General features: G+C 47.3%; 1 protein-coding gene across 2 annotated transcripts in view; it reads right to left on the bottom strand.

Moving 5' to 3' along the window:
• The window catches only part of ccdc180 (coiled-coil domain containing 180), a 152,800-nt gene that overhangs the window by 91,653 nt on the left and 36,842 nt on the right, over positions 1–24,305 (bottom strand). The window contains exons 7-15 of one of the 2 annotated variants that reach the window (XM_038781764.1): positions 23,324–23,434; positions 20,258–20,353; positions 18,570–18,733; positions 14,017–14,127; positions 12,955–13,034; positions 11,575–11,663; positions 5,584–5,706; positions 4,457–4,630; positions 598–713 (exon numbers count right to left, since the gene is read on the bottom strand). In XM_038781764.1, the coding sequence (XP_038637692.1) occupies positions 598–713; positions 4,457–4,630; positions 5,584–5,706; positions 11,575–11,663; positions 12,955–13,034; positions 14,017–14,127; positions 18,570–18,733; positions 20,258–20,353; positions 23,324–23,434 (1,064 nt within the window). The remainder of the gene's footprint in view (positions 1–597; positions 714–4,456; positions 4,631–5,583; positions 5,707–11,574; positions 11,664–12,954; positions 13,035–14,016; positions 14,128–18,569; positions 18,734–20,257; positions 20,354–23,323; positions 23,435–24,305) is intronic. The other variant, XM_038781765.1, reaches the window with a different exon arrangement.

The raw sequence follows: 24,305 nt of genomic DNA, 5'->3' as shown, positions 1-24,305 counted from the left end.
TTCCCAAACGTCCCAATTTTGGGAATCCAATGCAGGCACTTCTGCCCAATTCTCACAGCCCCCAGAGATCATGCCTGCTCTGGCGAACTCAATTAAATTCTGCTCTGTGTTTCAACCATAGAGATAATAATGATGCCATTAATTTATAAAAGAACCTTCTACCCAGGTACATTCAAAAAGATTCAACAGATGAATGTGGCAGAAATGTGGCATGGGTTGTGTGGTTGGGAATGGGTGGATTGGGCAGTTGTTGGCTTGCAATGTTTACAGACCAAATAATTCTCCATGCCCAAGCTTTGCACTCATTGAAAATACAGTGATTTATTTGAAACTGATGGCTAGTGAACGGGATAACTCCTGCACCAATCAAAAGGAAGGTAATCTTAATATTTGCGCCTCAATGTGAATGATTTTCCTATTGAAGTGTTGGTCAGCATCTCTTTCCCCGCGCATCGGAACAATTGGTTAACTGGCAGAGCATGGTCTCAGAACCTGCCTTTTCAAGTGAAGACCGTTGAACCCGATGACAGAGCAAACAAAAGGAAAAGCAGAGATCCTCATCTTTTAAAAAATGCCTTGCAGAGCCGGAATACTTGCCCTTTTTTGATCAGATCCAGCATGTAGATGGCCTTCTTATGGTCTGACTTCAGTTCCATTTCTGTGTTTCTCTGTCTCAGTTGGTCAATAAGCTGATCTAGATTTGCTTCCTTTGTCTGATAAAAGATTTTAACAGAAACACAAATACGTATGAAATGATTGATGACTTAAAATCTGAAAGTTCTCTTTTCGTATGGAAAAATAAATGGTCAACAGATAGTACACCCAATCCTTTTAATATGATTCTGTCTGCATCATTAAATCTTAGAATATTGCCAATTCCCACTATTTCAAGACATCCAGAAAATAACTTTAATGAAAAGCCATAACTCCATTTAGAAGCTTGATAAGATTGCATTTAGAGAAAGTTCCTTGAAGTTTCCTTTCACCTTCTGAAACACATAATCAGCACTTGATCCCGTTACCTTGCCACATATTTCCACACGCCTCTCTGTGCACCCTTTTATTTATCTTGCAAGGTGCATTTCACAGTACTAGTACGACCAGAAAACAATTCAGATGCTTCTGGAAACTGTTGCTTTTCCAATGGCCGGGCAAAGTTTGCCCACAGAGTTGTGGAAGAAGCATTTGGGCCAACCTTTACTCCCTCTGCCCAGTGGAAGCAAGGTGGTAGCAAACCTCAAGCAGAGCAGTCACCTGCTGAACATTTACAGCAGTGCCACCATCTTAGGTAAGGTTTTACAGTGGTTGACTGGATCGCCTCCCTATTCCTGAATCTACCTGTAATATGCGAATCAAAGTCCTATGTTGTGCGTAAGGGCCCCGGTTGCAACTTTGATGGATGGGCAGATTGTGCGTGGCTTATGCTCGACCCATTTGTCCTGGACTTAAACCAATTGCCTTGAAAGAAGCTATTAGAGGCAGCTCACAATGCAACCCGGGAAATGTTACAATTTTAAGTGCTGCTAAACCTCATCCTGGTACACCCGGCGAAAGAACACCCTGTAACTGTCTGTCCTCTTAAGCCCACATCAACCTTTCTCTTCCATAACTCCGACTGTAGTCCAGGTCAGTGTAGGAACCAGCTGTTTTCCTGACCCCACAGAACTAGGCTCGCTGCAATGCAGCACCTGCAGTTTGCAAGCGACATGTAAATTGGGTCACAGCCTGAAAATGGCTAATGCTGGCAAGAAATTGTCCTGAGCAGTTTGCCAATCAGAAAACAAAGAGAACAACCAATATCCATAAATGAGAAGATAATCTTATTATGGCATTTGGATGGCATGACATTCAATGAGAGTGGAGCTTAACCTGTCTTGAAATGACTCGTCACCATCACTTAATTTTTAGCATTATATGTTGTATGGTTGCAGTATTTAAAGTGCTGATTTCTATAAAATTCAATGGAAGTTGGCAACCACATGAAGGATTGGTGGCACGGTACCACAGTGGTTAGCACTGTTGCTCCACAGCGCCAGGGACCTGGATTTGATTCCCAGCTTGGGTCACTGTCTGTGCGGAGTCTGCACATTCTTCCCGTGTCTGCTGGGTTCCCTCCGGGTGCTCCGGTTCCCACCCACAGTCCAAAGATGTGCAGGTTAGTTGGACTGGCCATGCTAAATTGCCCTTAGTGTCCAAAATGGTTAGGTGGGGTTGCTGGGTTGCAGGGATAGGGTGGAGGTGTGGGCTTAAGAGTGCTCTTTCCAAGGGCCAGTGCAGACTTGATGGGCCGAATGGCCTCTTTCTGCAATTTAAAATTTATGATTCTATGATTGGAGATAATGATGTAATCGCTATAACACAGGGCAGAATGGTGGTACAGTGGTTAGCAGTGCTCCTTCACAGCGCCAGGGGCCCAGGTTCAATTCTGACCTTGGGTGACTGTGTGGAGTTTGCACATTCTCTCCGTGTCTGCTTGGTTTTCCTCAGGTCCTCTGGTTTCCTCCCACAGTCAAAGATGTGCAGGTTAGGAGCGTTGGCCATGTTAAATTGCCCCTTAGTGTTCAAAGATGTGCAAGTTAGTTGGGGGGGGGGGGGGGAAGGTAGGCGCTCTTTCAAAGGGAGTGGCAGCGTTGATGCGCCCAAATGGCCTCCGTCTGCACTTCCGGGTCTCTATGGAACATTATGATTTCTAAGAATAGAAAAAGGAACAATGCTATGGTGTATCTTTCCAAAAATATATTCAAGTGCCGTTGGAGCCATTTATAGAAGTTTTGCTGGTCATTTATTCCACATTTTGGACAATATTCTCCCTTATACCTGCCGGTGGGTTCAATGGCACAGGAGGATGGGGAGAATTCGGCATAAATCCAAAATGCCCGCAGGATCTTCTGCTGGTGCCCGCCATGGTGGATTGGGAAACGCACTGAAGGCCAGTGTGAAACTGATTTGCATCCCGCTAATGAAGGTCCAACTGGAATCTTCCACCCATGGCTCATTCTCTGTGACACCAGCAGGAAAACACGTTGGTCCATAACATATGTGGAACAGCATGGTGTGTAGCAGTTGAGAATTCCCCGAACCGAGCATGGGGCTGCCTCCAGAGTTTGGGGACGGAGGCCACCAGCAACTTTGGACCCAAGAACACAACAATAGTGGGTGGGGGGGGAAGCATCGACAGGTGGATCCTACATATTCAGTTTCATCAAGGTGGTCCATCTTCCAGCCTCAGAGTGTTCCTACAGATCCAACTTCGTTTTCAGGAGGTTCACCTCAGAGTGTTCCTGGAGATCCATCTGCCTTCTTCAATGGTCGGTCAGTGACTTGGGGGCCCTTTTAACATGGCACCCAGATATGGTGGCGGGACTCGCGCTATCATGTTCGCCCCCCCACGAGTTTGGTACCGAACCCCCAGGTTAGGGCTGGAAGATAAGGTGTGGCTTCTCGCCAGCTTCCGCAGCAAGATATACGCCACATTTCCATCCCTTCCATGTCACTTAGTCCCAGATGGGAGAATTCCGTTAATTTATATTGGCCTTGCTGCTCATTTATCCCACATTATGTTTTGCATGATAAAGACCTACTTGACTTCCCTAAAGTTTCGAGTGATCGTCTACATTTGATGACCAAGACGGAACATTAATGCCAACATTCACTTCCCTAATTTATGATATTGTTGGGTCACTTAATAAAATAAAAAGGCAATGGTGGTCATTTTCAATCTGCTGCAGAGAGTAAGCCAGCATTATGAGCCAGGAAGTGTCTGTTATAGAAACTTAGGGCTGGACTATCAGGCCCTCCCAGGGGTGAGAACAGAGGTGGACTGAGCCAGGACATGCCAGTGCCAGCACATGTGCCCATTTTCCAATGCTGCTCCTCACACTGGCTATCTTCGGGGAAGCAGTATACAGAACTGGAAGATGCCAGGTGACATGTAGCCAATTAGTCAATTGTACGAGGCCTACTGGCAATTTCCTGCCTGCGTACAACAACTGCCAAATGTTGCCCTCTAAAGGGACTCACAATGGTGGACTGACTGCAAGAACCAACTTTGCCAGTTTCTAATTAAAGCTTTAAAAAGTTAGCGAGATGTTGAAACATCCTCTCTGTTACCTGCCATCAGAGCCTGCTGCTCATCTCATGCTGGAAGGTGTCCAATTGGCCCTCAAGCAGCGAGAGCCCATCTTTAATTAGAGAGGCAACGTGTTTGTACGCCAACTAACAAGGGGGCCTCTGTCAAAACTCCGAGGATTGGTATCCCTCCCCACAGTTGGGTTTGTAACTAGGAAATTTGCTTCTGCTTCCTGCACCCCCGTAAGGACAATCCAGCCCTTAATTTTTATTTGTCTCAATGGAAGGGCAATTGATTCAATTTCTATAATGTTGGCTTTATGCTGCAGTGGTTAGTTGCAAATTCTCCACAATGTGATTCCACATCCCGCACCCACCCCTCACCTACCTGATTTGCTTTATCGTGTTTCCTACGACAGTCATCTAGCTGCTCTTTCAGTATATTTTCCTGCTCAGCCAGGTTTAATTGGTGCCCATCCCACAGTTGAGTTGCTTCCTTGCAAATATTATATAGAACCTTGCACTGCAAGTCCATCCGATGGGCTAAGTTCTCCATGTGTTTCTATCAATGTGGAATAAATGGAAGACAAGCTACATCAGGGAGGTTGCACTCATGGCATTAGAAACATTCAGAGCATCCTCCTGGCTTTTTACCATTTAATGATTTCCTCCTAAAAATTACTATGGCGCCTCCCCGATGCCTCGGCAGTATTGAGTTAGCAGATTTCATTCACGGGCCCCAGCACATGCCCTCAACTAGGAAGAGCCCAGATATCTGTTACTATTTAGAATATTCCAGTGTGTGTGAGTGCCTTATGAGGACAGATTTGGCTTTGATGATTAACTCTCTCCCCTATAGCTCACTGAACAGGTTTACAGGTGAGGGATGTCCACTGCAGTACGAACGACGACTGCCCACAGAACCATACTCCATCAAGAATCAATGCTTTCAGGACTGAGGAACATTTGCAGTGGCCCAGCGGTGCACAAAAATAAGCTCCAGGCATCAATTACTGCTTGCCTTTACTTCTTTTTATAGATATACTTCCATTCATACACAGTCTGACTGCAAGATGCCACCAAAGTATAGATTTAATGATCTGTTCTGCTCTTTTTCTTTAGTAAGAAGGAAACAGGAGACATTAGATTATCCCACATTCCGTGTAGCAAGTGAAGAGGCCCCATCTAAAATAAGCTGAACAGATCCACTGCCTCAATTCTTTTCCTCCCATCCAGTGGGGAACTGCTTACAGCGGAACGATTGAAATCAGCAGCTCAGTAAATGGGGAAGCTGAGGTGCTGATCTGAGTTCCATTACTCCATACTGAAGCGGACTTCAGTATTCCTGAGGGAAGCTCTCAAGGAAGATTAGCGATTGTGACCTTTGGTGTACTAAAATTCCTGTCTCTTCCCAAATTTAATTCCTGCCATGTGCGTGATTTCCCATTGGAATTATTCAATCCCCAAGGACAATTTGGTGTTACTGGCTATTCAGAAACAAACAAACATGCTTACATCAACAGTGGAGTGCTCTTCTTCAAACCGACGTTGTAAATTGCCAATAATTGGAAGGAAGTCGGTGGTTATCAGCTGTTTGGCCTCTTCTTTTGTACACACCCCTAAGCTAACGAGCATTTCCTGAATCAATCCACAGAACAAATATTAGTGTGAATAATGCAGTAATTAACCTGACTGAGTACAGAACTCAAACACATGTACCAGAACACTGAAGAGAAAGAAAGCCAGGACTTTTCATTGATTTTCTTGCAATGGACGATTAGGGGAGGCAGCGTTGTAAATAGTCCCTTCTTTTAATGCTTGTTCGCAACATATGGGCAAAGCTGTAGTATAAAGGTCATATTTAATGCCCACTCCTAACAGTCGGCCGACAGGATACTTTTTTTCAAGCTTAGTAGGTTTCTTTACAGGATATTAAGAGCAAATCAAGTAGGGTGCGATTTGCCCTCCCCCCATTGCACCCGGTGCCACAGAGCCCCTAAATGGGGTTCGTGCCGGTTGTCGAATGGAACGCAATGATCCCGGCCCGCAGCACCCAAAGCAGTCTGGTTTATGCCGACAGTGAGTGTGAGCCAGATGAGCATATTCAAATTCATCCTTAAACTCATTTAAAATATGCTCTGCCCATTTGAAGCTGGAGTCCCCGGTTTCTGGGATTCACCACCTCCCGCATGAGCAGCATGAGGCGGCAGGAATGACTACCAGTTTCCGCAAATGGAAACCAGTTACGATGTCGAGGCCTGGGTGATTGGGGACAGGGCAAGGCAATATACAGTGTTTACCCACCCCCCCAGCCCGGGGAATATCAATAACGCCGATCTGGGTCTGGGCTGCGGGTTTTAAACTTCTGCCAAATGGTTCCTATTGGGCAACCCTTTGCCCGATCAATAAGGGAACTCATATTCCACGAATCCCACGGAAAGATCAGTCGACAAACCTCCGTGTCTTTCACAGTCGTCATAACAAGGACCTTCAACTTCACTTTGAGATCGGGGCATCCTTTAAAAAGGGCACCCCAATTTTTGAGGCGCCCACTCCAGAAAAAATTCTAAGTGTGGATGAATTCTGTGAGAATCTCCCTAAACTGCAAAATACTGACTAAGGGCCCAGCGATTCTCCGGAAACATTTGTAAGTGTGGCAGCGAGTGGGAACTGCCGCGAGCTTCCCAGCGCTCGGCCCAGCGAGCCCGGCAAAGCTATTCAACGTTAATTGGTCCACTTAACGAGGCTCCATGGGCTTATCGTCACAAATGCTGGCTCGCCAGCTGATTCGCCGGCACCGCACTCGCCAGCCCCCTCTCTAACAGGGTCGAGCAGCACTTGCTCAGCCAACCCCAGTCAGCTCACAACAATGACACTCAGGAGACCGGCCACAAGATTCGAAATTGCAGATCTGGGGAGGTTGCTAGACACTGTGGGGGCCAGGAGGGATGTCCTGTTCCCCTGAGAGTCCCTGAGGATCAGCCATAGGGCAGCCAGTGCTGCCTGGAACGAGGTGGCGGTAGTCGTGAACAGCGTGTGTGTGACCAGGAGGACTGGCTTCAAGTATCGGAAAGAGGTCAACGACCTTCACCAGGCAGTACAATTGAGTAGACACCAACGCCCTCCACACCCCACCTCAAGACCTTGCTGCCCCCCTTCAAGCATTCACCCCAATTCTATATGCAACCCCAACCCTCCCTCCATCCCCCTCTCCCTTCAACCCCCCAACCCTTTCTTCACACCTCCCTCCCACCACTGTAAACCACATGTGAGGCTAATGATGCCCTCGCTGTGTCTCCTGAGGAAAAGCTCTCCCATAATCACCAGGAGAGAGCCCAGACTGGCGGAGGCGTGCCGAACATAAGACTCCTCACCTCCTTCTAGGAGCAGGCCCTGGAAGTGACTGGGGTGGCCGAGGACAGAGCTGTCATCAACGCGGACATTCGGTAATGCCGCAGAGGTGAGGTTGAACCGGGCTCCACCCAAGGACCTGTCAAACGTGAGGCCTTACTGACTGACCCATCCCTCCCACAGATCACATGTCCATTTTCCAGCAGGTCCTCCAGCCGATGGTGCAGGCCCATCGGGGTGGCCCCCTATCCAGCCTCCCAGAAGAGCACCTCAGAGGAAAGCTTTGAAGATGCCACCATAATAGTCGCGCACAGCTGAAACCTCCCCCCTCCACCAGCACAGATACACACACCTCGGTGGGAAATGTTAGTGGTCAGGCTTCTGGGGCACATTCCGGTGAGGTAAGAACCCCCAGGAAAGACCGCAGTCGGAGGTCTGCTAGGCCTGATGCTGAGCCAGTGCAAGATGTCATCACAAAGCTGATGGAGACGTTAGGGTGTGGCCGGGACATTCAGAGGGAGATGTAAGCGACACTCCAGCAGGTCCATAGCCGCTTGGTAGAGTTCCAGAGGCTATGAGCGCAGGAGATGTCGCCGGCAATGCATGATACCGAGGCCAACACAGTGGTGACCGCAGTGGAGAGCCTGGTGCATGACCTCGGCACCATGAGTGAAAGTGTCCAAGGCGTCACGCAGTCGGTGGCGGACATGGCTGTGGGTCTCGCCAGAATGTCCGACTCATTGAGGGATGTTACCCAGTTCCAGGCTGACCTTGATGAGGTTCTGTGGGACATGTCCCACTCTCAGATGGGAATGGCCGAGGCGTTGCAGAGCATGTCCCAGTAACTGGGGAGCATTGCCGAGGGCATCGACATGATGGTGCGGACCATGGGGAACTGCAAGGGCTGGCAGAGTCAGATGATGCAGAGGCACCGGGCTCCAACCAGCTGTCCACCCATCCCAAGGTGAACTCCTATGGGCACCGAGTGGGAGGGGGGACGCTTTGGCCATCAGCTCCCCCGAATTCCACCCCTCTGATGAGGCCGACTCTCACAGCCAGCACTTGGCACAGAGTGACATGGTTGTGCATGTGTCACCGACAAGTGAGCCAGGGCCCTCTGGCCCAAGAGCTCCCAGAGGATGCCCGCTGGCTGCCTTCACCTCTAATGTGTGTCCTGGGAATACACCTAGATGTAGTGGTAGAGCTAGGAAGGCAAAGTATTTTGAGGATCACTGAGGGCACCAGGGGAGGAGGGTGAGGGGGTAGGCAGGATGTGAGGGGGCAGCACCGAGAGTGGGGAATTATTACACACCCTTGTGCCAAAAACCTCACGCCAGCCCCATTTAACAGTTACACACCAGTATGATGCCTCTTCCGCAATGCGGGCTGACCTCCGAACCCTTGGCCCATCCCTCCCGTGGCACTCACCCACCTTGTGGCCATGGACTGTGTCTCACCCCTGGCTGTTTGTATGTTAGTTGTAGCGTATATAGAGTTGCCTCCCGCATCAAGGTGTAATTGGGATGATATGTAATGACTTCCACAAGCTATATGCCCACCCATGAGAATCCACTTGGCTTGTGTGACGTGCTCACTAACCATGATTGCCAATTCCTTGTTCGCAATAGCCTTCAGCTGCATAGCCAGAGGCCTCGGCAGTCGGCGGGGGTTATGGGTGGTCGATGGGGCAGATGGACAAGGACAAGAATTGACCGGAATGGGCACACACAATCCAGGGGTTGGCATTGTGGTACCGCACGTGGCTGCCCCCAGTTGCCTCCCCAGCACCTCCCCCCCTACCAAGCCAACCCATCCCTGCGGCGGGTCCCCCCCCCCCCCCCCCCCCCCCCCCGGGTGGCAAGCCCAGCCCCCCCAGGCTCTTTGCCTGTGAGTAAATAAAGATGGTTACTCACCTTCTTGGCTCCCCACAGAAGCACTTCCGCCAGTTTTACGTTTTTCAAAAGGAGTACAAATTGGCGACAGCGTGACCACTTGCTGGGAAGGCTGCTGAATCCCCCCCCACCTTGCCTTCCATCATGAGCTGCGAGAATTCAGCTCAACATTTCATCATTCCATTCCCTACTCCATTCTCCACACCCTGACCCCCCCCAAATCCCCCTCTGTACTTCTACAATGAAATCACATACTGCAAGTTAATAGAGGTCCCCTGCCCCTAGCAGGGGAGCTCGTACTCCTCAAGGACCATGGGAAAATAATCATTCCTACCCCGTAAGCCCCGTGTGGGCTATTACAGAAAGCACATACTGCAGCTCATGTGCATACCATATGGTCATGAGAAAGACCATCCTTCCTTCCATAGACAGTGTATTGCCTCATTATTTTAAAGGCCTCACGTATAATCTTCGGTCATCCAACTGACAAAGCTCATTCTGGGCACCTTCTTCTGTTATGGTGTTTAATTATATTTTAAGTGGCACAAGTGTTCTGGATACTACAGGATTACTGTTCTTGGCATATTACTCTCAACATTTCTCAGTATTTAAATAATGAACCCTATCCCCGCAGTCCCACCAATGTCCCCCTGGGACTTCTTTTTATGATAAAGGCGCCATATAAATAGAAGCATGGTAGCCTTGTGGATAGCACAATTGCTTCCCTGTTCCAGGGTCCCAGGTTCAAGTCCGGCATGGGTCACTATCTGTGCGGAGTCTGCACTACCTCCCCGTGTGTACGTGGGTTTCCTCCGGGTGCTCCGGTTTCCTCCCACAGTCCAAAGATGTGCAGGTTAGGTGGATTGGCCATGATAAGTTGCCCTTAGTGTCCAAAATCGTCCTTAGTGTTGGATGGGGTTACTGGGTTATGGGGATAGGGTGGAGGTGTTGACCTTGGGTAGGGTGCTCTTTCCAAGAGCCGTTGCAGACTCAATGGGCCGAATGGCCTCCTTCTGCACTGTAAATTCTATGATACTTATTCTAAATTCACTTTTCACCTATTTGCATTTCTGACAAGGGTTACAATTTCTTTAGTAATCTCAGTTTATATGAACTATTCAAAATGTTTCATGAGGTCCATTCTAATTCTTCTTTCTAGTTTTCAAAATCTCCAATCTCCCTTCTTGCCTTGTTCGCTTTACACTGGCACCAGTTTTATTGTTGTTTGCTGCATTCTTTCAAATGGGAGTCACGGGCAGCACGGTGGTGCAGTACTTAGCACTGCTGCCCCATGACGCTGAGGACCTGGGTTCTCAGCGTCATGAGGCACCGGGCTGGTCCCGGGTCACCATGGCACTTTAATTTTTTTTTTTAAACGTGTGGGAGTCACAGCTTCGAATTAATTTTTAATTCATTGGTGGGGTGTGGGTGTCACTGGTTGGGCCAGCATTTATTGCCCATCCCAAATTGCTCTTGAACTGAACGGCTTGCAGGGCCATTTCAGAGGGCATCACATTGCTGTGGGTCAGGAGACCACATGTCGGCCAGACCAGATAAAGACGGCAGATTTCCTTCCCCAAAGGGCATTAGTGAACCAGATGGGTTTTTAAGATCATCGATGATAATTTCATGGTCATCATTAGACATTTTAAATCCAGATTTTTTTATTGAATTCAAATTTCACCATCTGCCCTGGCAGGATTCAAACCCAGGGCCCTATGAGGAATGGGTTAACAGACCTTCCAATTAAAGACTAATTTGATATCAATTATCCAATAGAAGTCACTGATATATTACAGGGTTACAGGTGGCACTATTGTTGGTGGAAGTTTGTGTGTGAAGTTGGATCAAAGAAGTAAGAAGTTTCATTTTTTTCATTTCATAAAGGTGTTTTGTGGAGAAGCAGAACTCTTGTCTCCTTTACTTTACAGCAACCCAGAAAGTTAAACAGTCCCCAGGGCTTTATCTTAGGTCTCTAGATTACTAGCCCAGCAACCATACCACACCACCTCCCCTGCAGATCAGAAAAATGTTGGGACGCGCCCACCTCAACTTCAGCCACTGTGCTATGAATACTGGAATCAAACACTTCCCGTTGCAATACACAAAAAGACACATATAAGCCTCTGCAGGAGTATTATTACTCCAACTTGAACAAATAATACATGGATCCTGCAATTCTCTGCCTAAACCCCTAACAATTGAACAGTACATTCTCCAGGGGACTTCCCTCACCTTGCATTACTTTGTCACATGTACCCACCTCAGCGTTGTCAATTTCTGTCATCCAATCATGATAGAGGTTTTCATGAAATGCGTGCAGTTTACTTGCGTATTGAATATTTACTGAATCTAGAAAGTAAAGATGTTAAAATGTGTCAGTATTAAAGACTCTGTACTGTGCGGATAATATTGTATCACTTCATTCAGGAGTAAATTGCTTCCCAAAATGTGGCATACTTTTATTTTCAATCTTGAGCTGTATCTGAAGCACAATTATGGAGATATCCAATTGTGCCAAACTATTACATGGAGCTATGATGGCCAAATAGCATTAAAAAACTAAAACACTAAAAAGAAATGTTAATTTACAAACATGAAACATTAAAACATTGAGCGCGGTCCAGCCACCGCGTTGTGCTGGGAGCAGAGCGTGGCGCGAAGGGTGAATGCTGGGAGAGCCCCAAATTGGGCTTTTCACCGGGCCGATCGCTGACTCGCTATGCCCAGCACGATGTGGATCACACCCTCGTCAAAAACCACACTTTGATATTTTTCCGGTGAATCATGCCCATGATTTTCTCATTACAAAAAAGTTTGGTAAAGTTCTCCTATTGTTTCAAATATTAAGATAAAATTAATTTTACATAATATTTGCAGTACGTCCGCAGACCATTTTGACCCGGCTGAAACTTTCGTCAGGATTTCCCTGACGATGGCTGGGCGGGGGAGAAATTCAGCAGGAGCCTAAAGTCAGCTTCACGCCAGCGTGAATTTACAGTGGGATCTTTCCTTCAGGCGCCTGCTAACCACTAACATCCTAACAGTGCTAACCACTAGGCTACTCATCCATAATACCCTCAATAAATCCAATTCACCCCATTGTGACAGTGGGATATGTAAAAAGGGTGTAAAAATAGTAATTCTTGATGATTTTCCACTTTCTTAAAAACAATACTCCTTTTTATGACAGACCAATAAAAGTTTCAATGATCCAGATTCTTTAAAGTATCAATAGGTGAAACGGCAAATACTTGAAACCACTTGATCTTGTCTAAATAAACATTGAAGAATTGACAACATTAATCAGAGAGCCAGAGCTCTCAAACAAGTATTATTTGCCCTTGGGCTCACGTCTCTCAACGGGTGAATGGATTTGATTTGTGGGCTCTCAGCCATGCCTCATTATGCATTCGTGTCTAAGAGCCCAGATATCCATTCGAGCAATAAAACATCTGTCCCTGGTCCAGTATTGGTGCCAGTGTCCTTGCGGATAATATACTCACTAACATATTTATCTTACAAGTTTACAACTGTTTTAAAAATCACAACGAAAATGTATGTGATTGTATTAACTTGGATCCTATCAAAATGAAATCAAAGCTCTTGGTGATTTTTGTCCACTTCAGTCATCGATGCGTACCTATCTCTTGATTTAAGATTTGCACGGAGTCATACCACTCAGCCATCGTGGATTTATTGATGTCAAAAGGCTTCATGATCCTGCATAAACCACAAATAAGCTAATGGCAAACAGAACGGTTCATACTCCGAGTAGACATTAAACAAATTGTGCTTGGTGAGAGAAATATGCCATATCACCATTGGAAATGTTACGGTCTGGCAAAACATTAAACATCATTTTTTTTAAAAATGCTGGCCTATGAAAATAACTAACTGGCTGAGCAAAAAAATGTCAAAGCAGGAAATTGATCATTTCAACAATAAGTAATAAATAAATGATCACTAGAGTATGAATGGTGAGAGCGTGTGCGTGTCCAGCTCACTCCAAGTCTCGGATGCTCTTTCTCTCACCCTCATCCACTGTGAGAGTGAATAATGAAATGAATGAAATAATCTTTATTGTCACAAGCAGGCTTACATTAACACTGCAGTGAGTGGAACCCCTTACTGTTAATGAAGGGCACTCCCCGATGCCCTGGTGCATGGAAAGCGAAATGCGTGTCATCAATTACCCCCTGGACCTGGGCATCCCTGCGATGGCAGAGAATCCTGCAGCCCGAGCATCTTGATGGGCCTGGTCCAGCTCAAGGTTGATAAAGTCTGATGCCCGGGCATACAGGGCATCCATGACAACACGGATACACTTATGGCCCTTCATTAACAGTAAGGGGTTCCACTCCCTGAATGCTCAACTCGTGTGTGACCACCACCTCTGGATAATGCGTGGGTGTGTTCACGTTTCCCAGGGAACGTGCATGACAGCTATATCCTGGGACACTCAGAGATCCCCGGTGTCTCCAGGGACCACCCCAGGATGACGGGTTGGGTCTTTGGGGATAAGGGGTACCAGCTGAGGTCCTGGTTGACATTGAGCCATTGAGCATGTGCATGGTGCTTCTGATTGCTCAAAATGTGTTTCCGATAATAACAATACAATTTCAGAAATGTGTCTGCCAGCATTTGAAAAAGTTAATATTCCAGGTGCGTCCCTTCATCGGAAACATGGGTTTCTTAATCTTACACAATATCCTCAAGACGCTGGATTCGTTTGGCATTTAGTTTTTGTTGCTCCTTGATCAATGTTTCCTTCTCCATTGCTAATCCGGCATTCCAATCCTTTGCTAAATAATCTCTGTGGACGGAACAAGTAGAGCAAAATTCAAGTTATGCCGTGCAGCCAAACAAATCTACTAGCAACGCGGGAATATTCAATGTTGAAAACTATTTGATATTACATAAAATTATACCAATTCTTACAAAGGTTCTCATTATTAGGGAATGAGAACAGGAGCAGGTGGAGGATGAAAATATCAGTGCAAGCTGATCTCCATCGCCATTCCCAGCAATATCACTGATAAAGCTCATTACAGAATTGATTAAGAACTTGTTGAGGGTCATGTTCAGATTCTGGCTGGCTGCAGGCTGGGTTTGAGGCAGGCTAGATGGAATCAGATACAAAACAGGGAGGCAGTCATGACCTGACCAGGGACCGGGTCCCAGGGAAGGCAGAATGTCACAGAGAGAGAGACTCGGCCGTTGGAATCCAGGTGCTATGTCAGTGCAGGATGCAAGGAGAGCAGTCAAAGAGCATTCGGACAACATCGGAAATTATCACAGGGGCATTAGAAGAGCGGGGATGGGGGGTGGGTGGCAAGGCTGATAAATACAATTGGAAGGCCACATGAGCACAAGAAAGCCAGCAGCCGGCAATGCAAGTGTGAATGTCGGTATTCGGGTCCAGTGCTGATGAGCAGCAACATCCTCCACAGGAAGGGCAATGGAGTGTGATGAAGAAGTAACCCCCCATCCCCCCTCAGATCGCGCTGCCCGCCAATCGGTGGCTCCCAATCGCGGGCCTGGCCGTCGTGGAGGCCCCCCCCAATGACAGATCCGCCCGACCACCACCAGGATGGCCACCGCAACTACGACTCCGGGCTCCTGCCTGGTGGAACCATATGTGAACCACGCCGGCGGGAACTCGGCCGGTCATCCGCGGAGAAATGCCGCGGGGGCCTCTATCAACGGTCTCCGACCGGAGCCGCATCAACCGAGCACACGCGACTGGCAGTGATTCTCCGGTTGCCGGAGAATCTCGGGAAGGCGCCGTGGGCCCGACGACCCATTCTCCACCCGCGCGCCGGGCGCGATTGCGGCGCGGAGGCTCGGCGAATCCCGGCCATGATTTCCCCTTCTCGAACCCATACTGACTTTGCTTGATTATATGATGTCTCTCTAAATACTCCACTACTGCATCCTTTATAATGTCATGCAGAACAACACCAGTAGTGCAGGTTCAACTCCCGTTCCAGCCTCCCCGAACAGGCGCCAGAATGTGGCGACTATGGGCTTTTCACAGTAACTTCATTGAATCCTACTTGTGACAATAAGTGATTATTATTATTATTATCGACTCCAATATTTTCCCAATGATAGATGTTAAGCTAACTCCCCTGTTTTTTGTCGCCTTCCCTTTTTGGACGAGGGTGTTAAATTAGCAGTTTTCCAATCCTTTGGGTCTTGCAGTATGAACTTTAGCCATTTATACGGTTTCCCCATGTCTGCATGGGTTTCTTCCGGGTTCTCCGCTTTTCTCCCACAAGTCCCGAAAGACATGCTGCTAGGTAATTTGGACATTCTGAATTCTCCCTTTGTGTACCCGAACAGGCGCCAGAGTGTGGCGACGGGGCTTTTCACAGTGACTTCACTGCAGTTTAATGTAAGCCTACTTGTGAAACTAATGAAGATTATTATTATTACCTCTGTATTTCAGTGGGAGAAATGATGAGGGTAAATTAAAATTTTGTGGTAATGTGTTTGGATTTTGGAAACTGCAGGGGGAAGGAAGACTGAGCGAGGTAAAGGATTCTTAGAAGATTACTACCAGTATTTGCAGTATCTCTAGCTACTTCCTTTTAATTTCATAGGATGCAACCCATTAGATCCAGGAGACCTCTGGCCTTTAGTCCCATAGGTTACCCAGTACTTTTTCTCTCGTGACAGTTATTGTATTTATTACCTTCCCATCCCCCTTTGCCTTTTGATTATTTAGTATATTTGGAATGTTATTCGAAGTTTCCACCGTCAAGACTTGTTTAACTCGTCTGCCATTTCCGAATTCCTCATTATTATTTCCCCAGTCTCTAAGAGGCCTGTGTTCTCTTTGGCCTCTCCTCCAGTTTACATGTGCAAAGAAGCTGATGGAACCATCAATTCACGAGACACGTGCTTTAAGATATGAACAGTGGTTTTAATCTACTTACTACAGAGCCAGCCTGTTACCCGTTGAACTCTCGATGAACTGCAGGCTGGCTCTGGACACGGTTATTTGTACAGCAGTCTAGGGGGAGGAGTCGTGGGCGGAGCCAAGGGTGGAGCCCTGTACAAACCCCTGAGCATTCCCAGAGCTACTCCCCCTAGTGGTCGGATAATGCTACTGCGCTTACAATGGTATTGGTAAATACAGTGTGAATTACTAAGTTACATTCACCACAGAAGCTCATACTGTACATTTTTATATTACTTGCTAGTTTACCCTCATAGTTTATCTTCTCCCTCTTTATTATGCTTTGGCCATCTGTTGGTTTTTTAAAAAATATTTCCCAAACCTCTGGTATACCACTAAACTTTGCCACATTGTATATTGTTTTCCGCAAGTTTAATACTATCCTTAACTTTCTTGGTTAACTGTGGTTGATTGATCCCTTTTCTAGAATCCTTCTTCCTCACTGGGATATCTTTGTTGTGAGTCATGAACTATTTTCATACATAAGGCACATGTATAGATTCAGTGGCACAGTCAGTACAATGTCAAGCACAGAGGATGAAAACATTCAGATAAGGGAACAGGAACCAATTGTTTGTTCTATGAAAGTGGGACAGAGTAGGCATCAAACAAATATTGAAATGCCAAAGAGACCATTCCCGGAAGGAAGTGGGAAGCTATGATGAGGAAAGGGGAAAGAATGAGCGGACAAATCGCTCAGATATATTGCGTCACCATGACAGAGACAAATCAAAGGATTACCATCAGTCAACTGAAAGGATTAAAATCCCCCGAAACCTCACCTCAGGAATTTACAATAGTAAAAGTTAAAAAGGTCCAGGGAAAGGGTAGCTGAGGCAGACGGGGGTGGATGCCTCTGGTTCTATGACCTAACTGTTCCTCAGCAGCAAATTTTTTTAAAATTAAGATCAGTAGTGATTAACATTTCTGAAAATCCAGTAACTGATGTCAAAAACTCACAGATCCAAAACATTTTTTCTACAATACTTTTTTTTTAAAAAGATTTTTTTAAATTTCCAATGAAGGAACAATTTAGTGTGACCAATCCACCTATCCTGCACATCTTTGGGTTGTGGGGTGAGAACCACGGGAAGAATGTGCAAACTTCACACAGTGACCCAGGGCCGCTTAGCAGCAGTGCTAACCACTGCGCCCACCCTGCCACCCCTTCTGCAATGATTTCTGTACACCCATATGCTAATTTTTTGTGGATGTATGAAGACCACAACATATTTCAAAGATGCTTCCTACACTTTTTCGTGAGATACTGAGGTAATACAGTAGTCCCCCTTTATAACGCGGGTGTTGGGGTCCAAGACAGCCACCCGCGTTGCATCCGAGCCGCGGATATCCACGATGGGGGTTTTAAATTTATTTAAAAATCTATGCATGCGCTTCCCATTGTGAGTCTACGGGGGGCGGGGGGAGAGGTCAGACCCCCGTAGACTCACAATGGGAAGCGCATGCATAGATTTTTAAATAAATTTAAAACCCCCATCGTGGATCTAATTAAAACAACTCACAGAAACCTACCAGGAACTTACAAGGTCTTGCTGTCTGCACCCCATCTGCCGCACGCGCTTGCACCCTGTGCTGCATGTCAGTTTCAAAGGCAAGGCTGGGATTCAGTTTTAGGTGTCAGGGCTGTCAACTTGGTGGTTTGGGAACAAGTGGCTTTCTCCACACCGCCACCCCCACTCCCTCCCCCCCACCCCCACCCTACCTCCCCCCCACCCTACCTCCCCCCCACCCCCACCCTACCTCCCCCCCACCCCCACCCTACCTCCCCCCCACCCCCACCCTACCTCAACCACTATGGAGGTATCAGCTGTAGCTCTGCACTATCCACTTCCGGACACTGTGTGAGCTGCTCCTCTCTCACTGAATCTCAGTGAGAGAGGAGCAGCCGGCAGTGTCAATTTCAGCCGGCAGAGTCAATCTCAGTGAGAGAGGAGCAGCCGGCAGTGTCAATTGAGTTAAAGTAAATTAATTTGATTTCAACACAACAAGCTTGCAGAGAAAGGAAATACACACAAGGGCATTCTGTAGGAGATGAGTGACATCAAAATTCCAAGGTGCGCTGACCAAAAACAAATTCGTAAAGATGGTGACCATTTTTATTTCTAGAATCTTCTCAAGGGCAATTAGGGATGGGCAATAAATAATGGCTTGGCCTAGTGTGACGTTCACATCCTATGAATATTAAAAAGTAAATCAAATTAACCTGCTCAGCATAACCATTAAAAGTTCTTTCTTCCTACAATTGTAGGTCTGGTAGCACAGAGACTTACTTGAATTTCTGAAGGATTTCATTCTTCTTGGAAGCATTCAACTCGTGCACTTTAGTATCATATTTCCCACGCTCTGACATCTCTTGCATCAGATCAGCTTCCATCAGATTGACATTCAGTTTTTTCATTGCTCTTTGATTTGCCAGCAAGGCCTGGTTTACCAGCTGTGCCAAACCAGGACACAATTAAGGATTGTTATTTGGCTTATTTAACGCAAGTATGTTCTTTTATATTACACTTAAATCATAATTTTCGCTAAGTTTGAGCCTGCATTCCTACTTAATTGCCTCAATTTGTTGCCACGATCAGTAACCATAAGTACTTCCACCCTAGTGGTATTTCGTTCAGAGTGCTCTTGTAAGAGAATCGGACTTTGGAAGGATGAACGCTGTAGCTGAGCTGCTATACAGCACACCCACAATTACAGAACTCTGATGGACACACCAAAATGGGAAACCATGCGATGATTGTTCATGTCACAATACATCAACTGGGTATTCATTTTACCAATTAAGGGGCAATTTAGCGTGGCTAATCCACGTACCCTGCACATCTTTGGGAGGTGGGGGCAAAACCCACGGAAACATTTTTTCTTTTTAAATTTAGAGTACCCAATTCATTTTTTTCCAATGAAGGGGCAATTTAGTGTGTTCAATCCACCTACCTTGCACACTTTTGGATTGTGGGGGCGAAACCCACGCGAACACGGGGAGAATGTGCAAACTCCACACGGACCGTGACCCAGAGCCAGGATCAACCCTGGGGGATCTCGGCGCCGTGAGGCAGCAGTGCTACCACTGCGCCACCGTGCCGCCCATATTTACTCTACCCTTTCTTATTTTGAGGCTGGATCTATCTGATGAGTGCAAATGCAACATTGCTTGTAGGCCAGGAGGAGCAAGAATGCTTCCTTCAGGTCCAGTGAGCTCTTCAGTAAACATACCCCACCTTCATGATCTTCTCTGTACAACATTTCTGTTAAACTGCAGCTGGAATATGCAGTTCCATATTACTAGTGCACAGCTGAACAAAAATATACAAGATACCATGAGCTCGGTTCTCCGATTGCGAGGCTATGTCCTCATGCCGGCGTGGGAATGGTGGCGTTTTATGCCCGAAAATTCAGCGCACAACGGCCACCGATCCTCCGTGTAGCTGGGGCTAGCATGCTGGAGAACTGCCGGATCCGTGGCCGCGCATGCACATGGCGGCAACCTGCAGCGGCCACGCCGTGCAACATGGCAACTGCCGCTCGCGGACCCGGCCTGTGAAATAGTGTTCCCCTTTGGCCGGCTTGCGAGCCCCGGACCACCCCCCCCCCCCCCCGAATAAAGCCCCCCTGCCCGCGGATCGGCCCTCCCCCGACTGCGGCAGCGCTGGACTGAGTCCGAAACCGCCACGCTGAGTTCCCGACGATGAGACCACACGCGACCGACGCTGGGAACTCGGCTGGTCGGGGTGGAGTATCATGAAAGCGGCGGCGCCCTCAATTTGGTCGTGAACGGATCATCGCCGACCGGAGAATCCATATACTGAACAAAACTGGCCACGCACATCAAAGTTTTGCGAGAAACATTGCCTGACGCCCCCACGTCACCATTACTGACTCCATCTGTCCCTCCCCCACAACCACAGTTTTTTTTAACTCATTTTGAAATGCGCAGTACGGGTAGAATTATTATGCTTACCATGGCTTCTTTATCAATAAATCGATGAATATCACCTGATGGTATGAACGCAATCCTATCTAAAGCCTCCATGCATTCCTTAAACGCAGCTGTAATCTGAATCAGAGATATGCATACATTGAAATTCTCAGTGTGTCATTTCAGCCAATTAGAACACATAAATCAGCGACTACTGATCCTTAACCAATCTGAATCCAGAGATACATTGGGAAGGGGGTAAGACAGATTGATATCAATCCATAACATTGACATTGGAAACAAACTACTATTAAATATGAACAGACTTCTAATCATCAGAATTAGAATCGACAGGATTTTCCCGTCAGCCCCCAGGTTTCATAGGCGATTGAGCCAGTTTACAGCCAGAGGTGGCCTCCTGGCGATAGGCTGGAATGGGGTGGAGGATAGGCAACTGTGCCTGGCAGGTCTAGAGGCCATCCATGCCAGCCTGGGTGCTGCATCAGTCACAGACAGCCACGTAGTGGGGTTCACCATGGCGTTCCTATATAGTAATGATCTGGCTGCAAAAGCAAGTTGGACAATGGACACCACCATTTTGAAGCACGCTATCATAGAATCCCCTCCAGTGCAGAAGAGAGCCATTCAGCCCATCGAGTTTGCACCGACCCTTCGAAAGACTACCTTACCTAGTTCCAAACCCCCGCCCTATTCCTGAAACCCCATCCTAAGGGGCAGTTTAGCGTGACCCATCTACCTAACCTGCACGTCTTTGGTCTGTGGGAGGAAACTGGAGCATCTGGAGGAAACCCATGCAGACACGGGAAGAACGTGTAAACTCCACACAGACAGTCATTCGAGGTCGGAATCGAACCTGGGTCACTGACGCTGTGAGACAGCAGTGCTATCCACTGTACCACCGTGTCACCCTATCCTTTGTTTACCTTCAATTGCAGCCAACTGCTACTGTGAAGCTTGAAGACCTGCAGCTGGCCCTCTAGCTTTGAAAGTGTGTCTGTCATCCTTAATTGGGCAGTGAACCTACCCTCTGGCCACTAATTGCCTGCCCTGGGGAAAGTCACAATGACCGACTGTTTCCAACGTAATGCAGACTTCGACCCAAATTGAATCTGACGGCGGGATTTATAATCTGTACAGAGAAAATCCTGCTCAGACTGACAAACCTTCGACAGTAATGATCAAATGAGGAAAAATGTCATTAACCAGAAATGGTTGCTGGAATTTAATTCGTTAGGGCCATTTAATCACACTGCAGGAAGGAGATCCCACCATTCAAATGCATTCAATGTGTGGTGAATGTGATTAACACTATATATAGTTGCCAATATCACTCCATGTATATATGTTCGTTATCTACCCATTGTAAGATCAATGCTGTAGATAGTTACCAATATAACTTTGTGTATATATGTTCACTATCCACCATTGTAAGTGCAGTTGCACTATCCGACCACCAGGGGGAGTCGCTCTGGGAGTACGCGAGAGTTTGTACATGGTTCCTCCCTTGGCTCCGCCCAGAACTCCTCCCCCTGGGACCAATGTATAAAGATCAGTGCCTTAGAACCAGCCTGCCAGTTCATCTGAAGTTCAACAACAAATAGGCTGGCTCTGTTGTAAGTGTATTCAAGACTCTGTTCAGATCCAACTACACATGTTCGCTGAATTGATGGTTCCATCACAGTGTTCAATGCATAATCGAGGAATACTGCATCAGGAAGGAGGGTCTGCTGAGAGCCACCCACTGCAGTGGCTACCCACTTCTGTCCCCTGCAACCCCCACCCCACAACCTCATCCCACCAATTGTATTCAGTAACAGTCCGAGGCCTCAGGTGGGTATCATACCAGCAGCAGCCAGCACCTCCCTGGTGGCGTTACTGCTCAATAGAGGCAGCATGGTAGCACAGTGGTGAGAACAGTTGCTTCACAGCTCCAGGGTCCCAGGTTCAATTGCCGGCTTGAGTCACTGTCTGTGCGGAGTCTGCATGTTCTCCCCGTGTCTGCGTGGGTTTCCTCCGGGTTCTCCGGTTTCCTCCCACGTCCAAAGATGTGCAGGTTAGATGGATTGGCCATGATAAATTGTCCTTCGTGTCCAAAAAAGGTTAGGTGGGGTTACTGGGATAGGGTGGAGGCATGGGCTTAAGTGGGGTGCTCTTTCCAAAGGCCAGTGCAGACTCGATGGGATGAATGTCCTCCTTCTGCACTGTAAAGTCTATGAGCTGTAGGCCTCTGATTGGCTAGCAGCTTTCAGCGAGTGGATGAGACTTCTGCCCTGGAGGTCCTTGACCCCCGGAGAAAGGCCCATCTCAGATCTGTCAGGCACCTGAGTGGTGTATAATTTGGTGGACCTCTCTGGAAAGAGGCAATGTAGGGCTCCCGCCAGCTCTTCAGCTGGTGGCTGAGACACTCAGTCCCCTCCATAAGATTCAGGTCAAGAACTCTGTTTCTCTCGCCAGACACTCTGCCTGACCTACTGAGTATTTCTAGAGTTTTCTTTTTCTATTTCAGATTTCCTGCAAGATGGTATCGAACTATTGTATCAGCTCCCCAAAAGGGAACAGTTGCATCCTTGCAGGGAATATTTTTTGTTACTGTAACTAATATGGTAATAAGTCAAAAATGACAGAAAATTAAAAATCTTTTTAAAAAATAAATTTAGAGTGCCCAATTAATTTTTTTCAATTAAGGGGCAGTTTAGCGTGGCCAATCAACCTACCCTGCACATCTTTTGGGTTGTGGGGGCGAAACCCACGCAGACACGGGGAGAATGTGCAAACTCCACATGGGCAGTGACCCAGAGCCAGGATCGAACATGGGACCTCAGTGCCGTGAGGCAACAGGGCTAACCCACTGCGCCACCGTGCTGCCCAGAAAATGAAAAATCTGAGTGATAAACAGTCATGTCGCTCAGTATCCGGGATTATTTTGCCTGATTGGCTGGGATTGCTGCTTGAAAACCCATAGATTTCATACAATGATTGGCAGAGGGATTTGTAGATGGCCCCAAAGCTCAAACTACATGAAACTCAAAGGCAAAATATGGAGCACGCAGAAAACGGAATTCTTACACTGACTCAAAAACTATTTACCCGCTTCACTCTTTCTTTTTCAAATTCGTTGTAAGTTGAATTGAGTTCCTTGATCAACGCCCTTCTATGTAGCGACTGGTTCACAATAGCTTGCCATAATTTCTGCAGCTTCTAAAAACGGAAGTAAAGCTTTGAAGAATTATGTTGGATTTTTTTAAAAATCTGATATTAAGAGAGTCACAGAGAAGAAACAACACAAGGAACGTGCAGGTCATTAGAAAACAGTATTGCCTCAATGTTGACGCTAAGTTGCTGGCGAAGATCCTGGCCACCAGGATAGAGGACTGTGTGCCAGGGGTGATACACGAGGATCAGACAGGATTTGTCAAGGGACGGCAGCTCAACACGAATGTGCGGAGACTGCTAAATGTTATTATGATGCCGGCAGTGGAGGGGGAGGCGGAGATAGTGGTGGCGCTGGATGCGGAGAAAGCGTTTGATAGAGTTGAGTGGGGGTACCTGTGGGAGGTGCTGGAGCGGTTCGGATTCGGGGAGGGATTCATCAAATGGGTGAGGCTGCTCTACGTGGCTCCGATGGCAAGTGTAGTTACCAATGGAAGGAGATCGGAGTACTTTAGGCTCTACCGTGGGACCAGGCAGGGGTGCCCCCTGTCCCCCTTGCTCTTTGCACTGGCGATTGAACCTTTGGCTATGGCGTTGAGGGAGTCAGGGAGATGGAGGGGTCTGGTGCGGGGTGGGGAGGAACATCGTGTATCGCTGTATGCGGACGACCTGCTGTTGTATGTGGCGGATCCAGAAGGGGGAATGCCGGTGGTGATGGAGCTGTTAGCGGAATTTGGGGGCTTCTCGGGCTATAAGTTAAATTTAGGCAAGAGCGAGGTATTTGTAGTACACCCGGGTGATCAGGAGGAGGGAATTGGGAGACTCCCATTTAAGAGGGCAGTGAAGAGTTTCAGATACCTGGGGGTGCAGGTGGCCAGGAGTTGGGGGACTCTCCATAAGCTTAATTTTACCAGGCTGG

This window comes from Scyliorhinus canicula, chromosome 21 (genome assembly GCF_902713615.1).
Source record: "Scyliorhinus canicula chromosome 21, sScyCan1.1, whole genome shotgun sequence".
NCBI classification, from domain to species: domain Eukaryota; kingdom Metazoa; phylum Chordata; class Chondrichthyes; order Carcharhiniformes; family Scyliorhinidae; genus Scyliorhinus; species Scyliorhinus canicula.
This window is presented reverse-complemented; position numbering and strand designations above follow the sequence as displayed.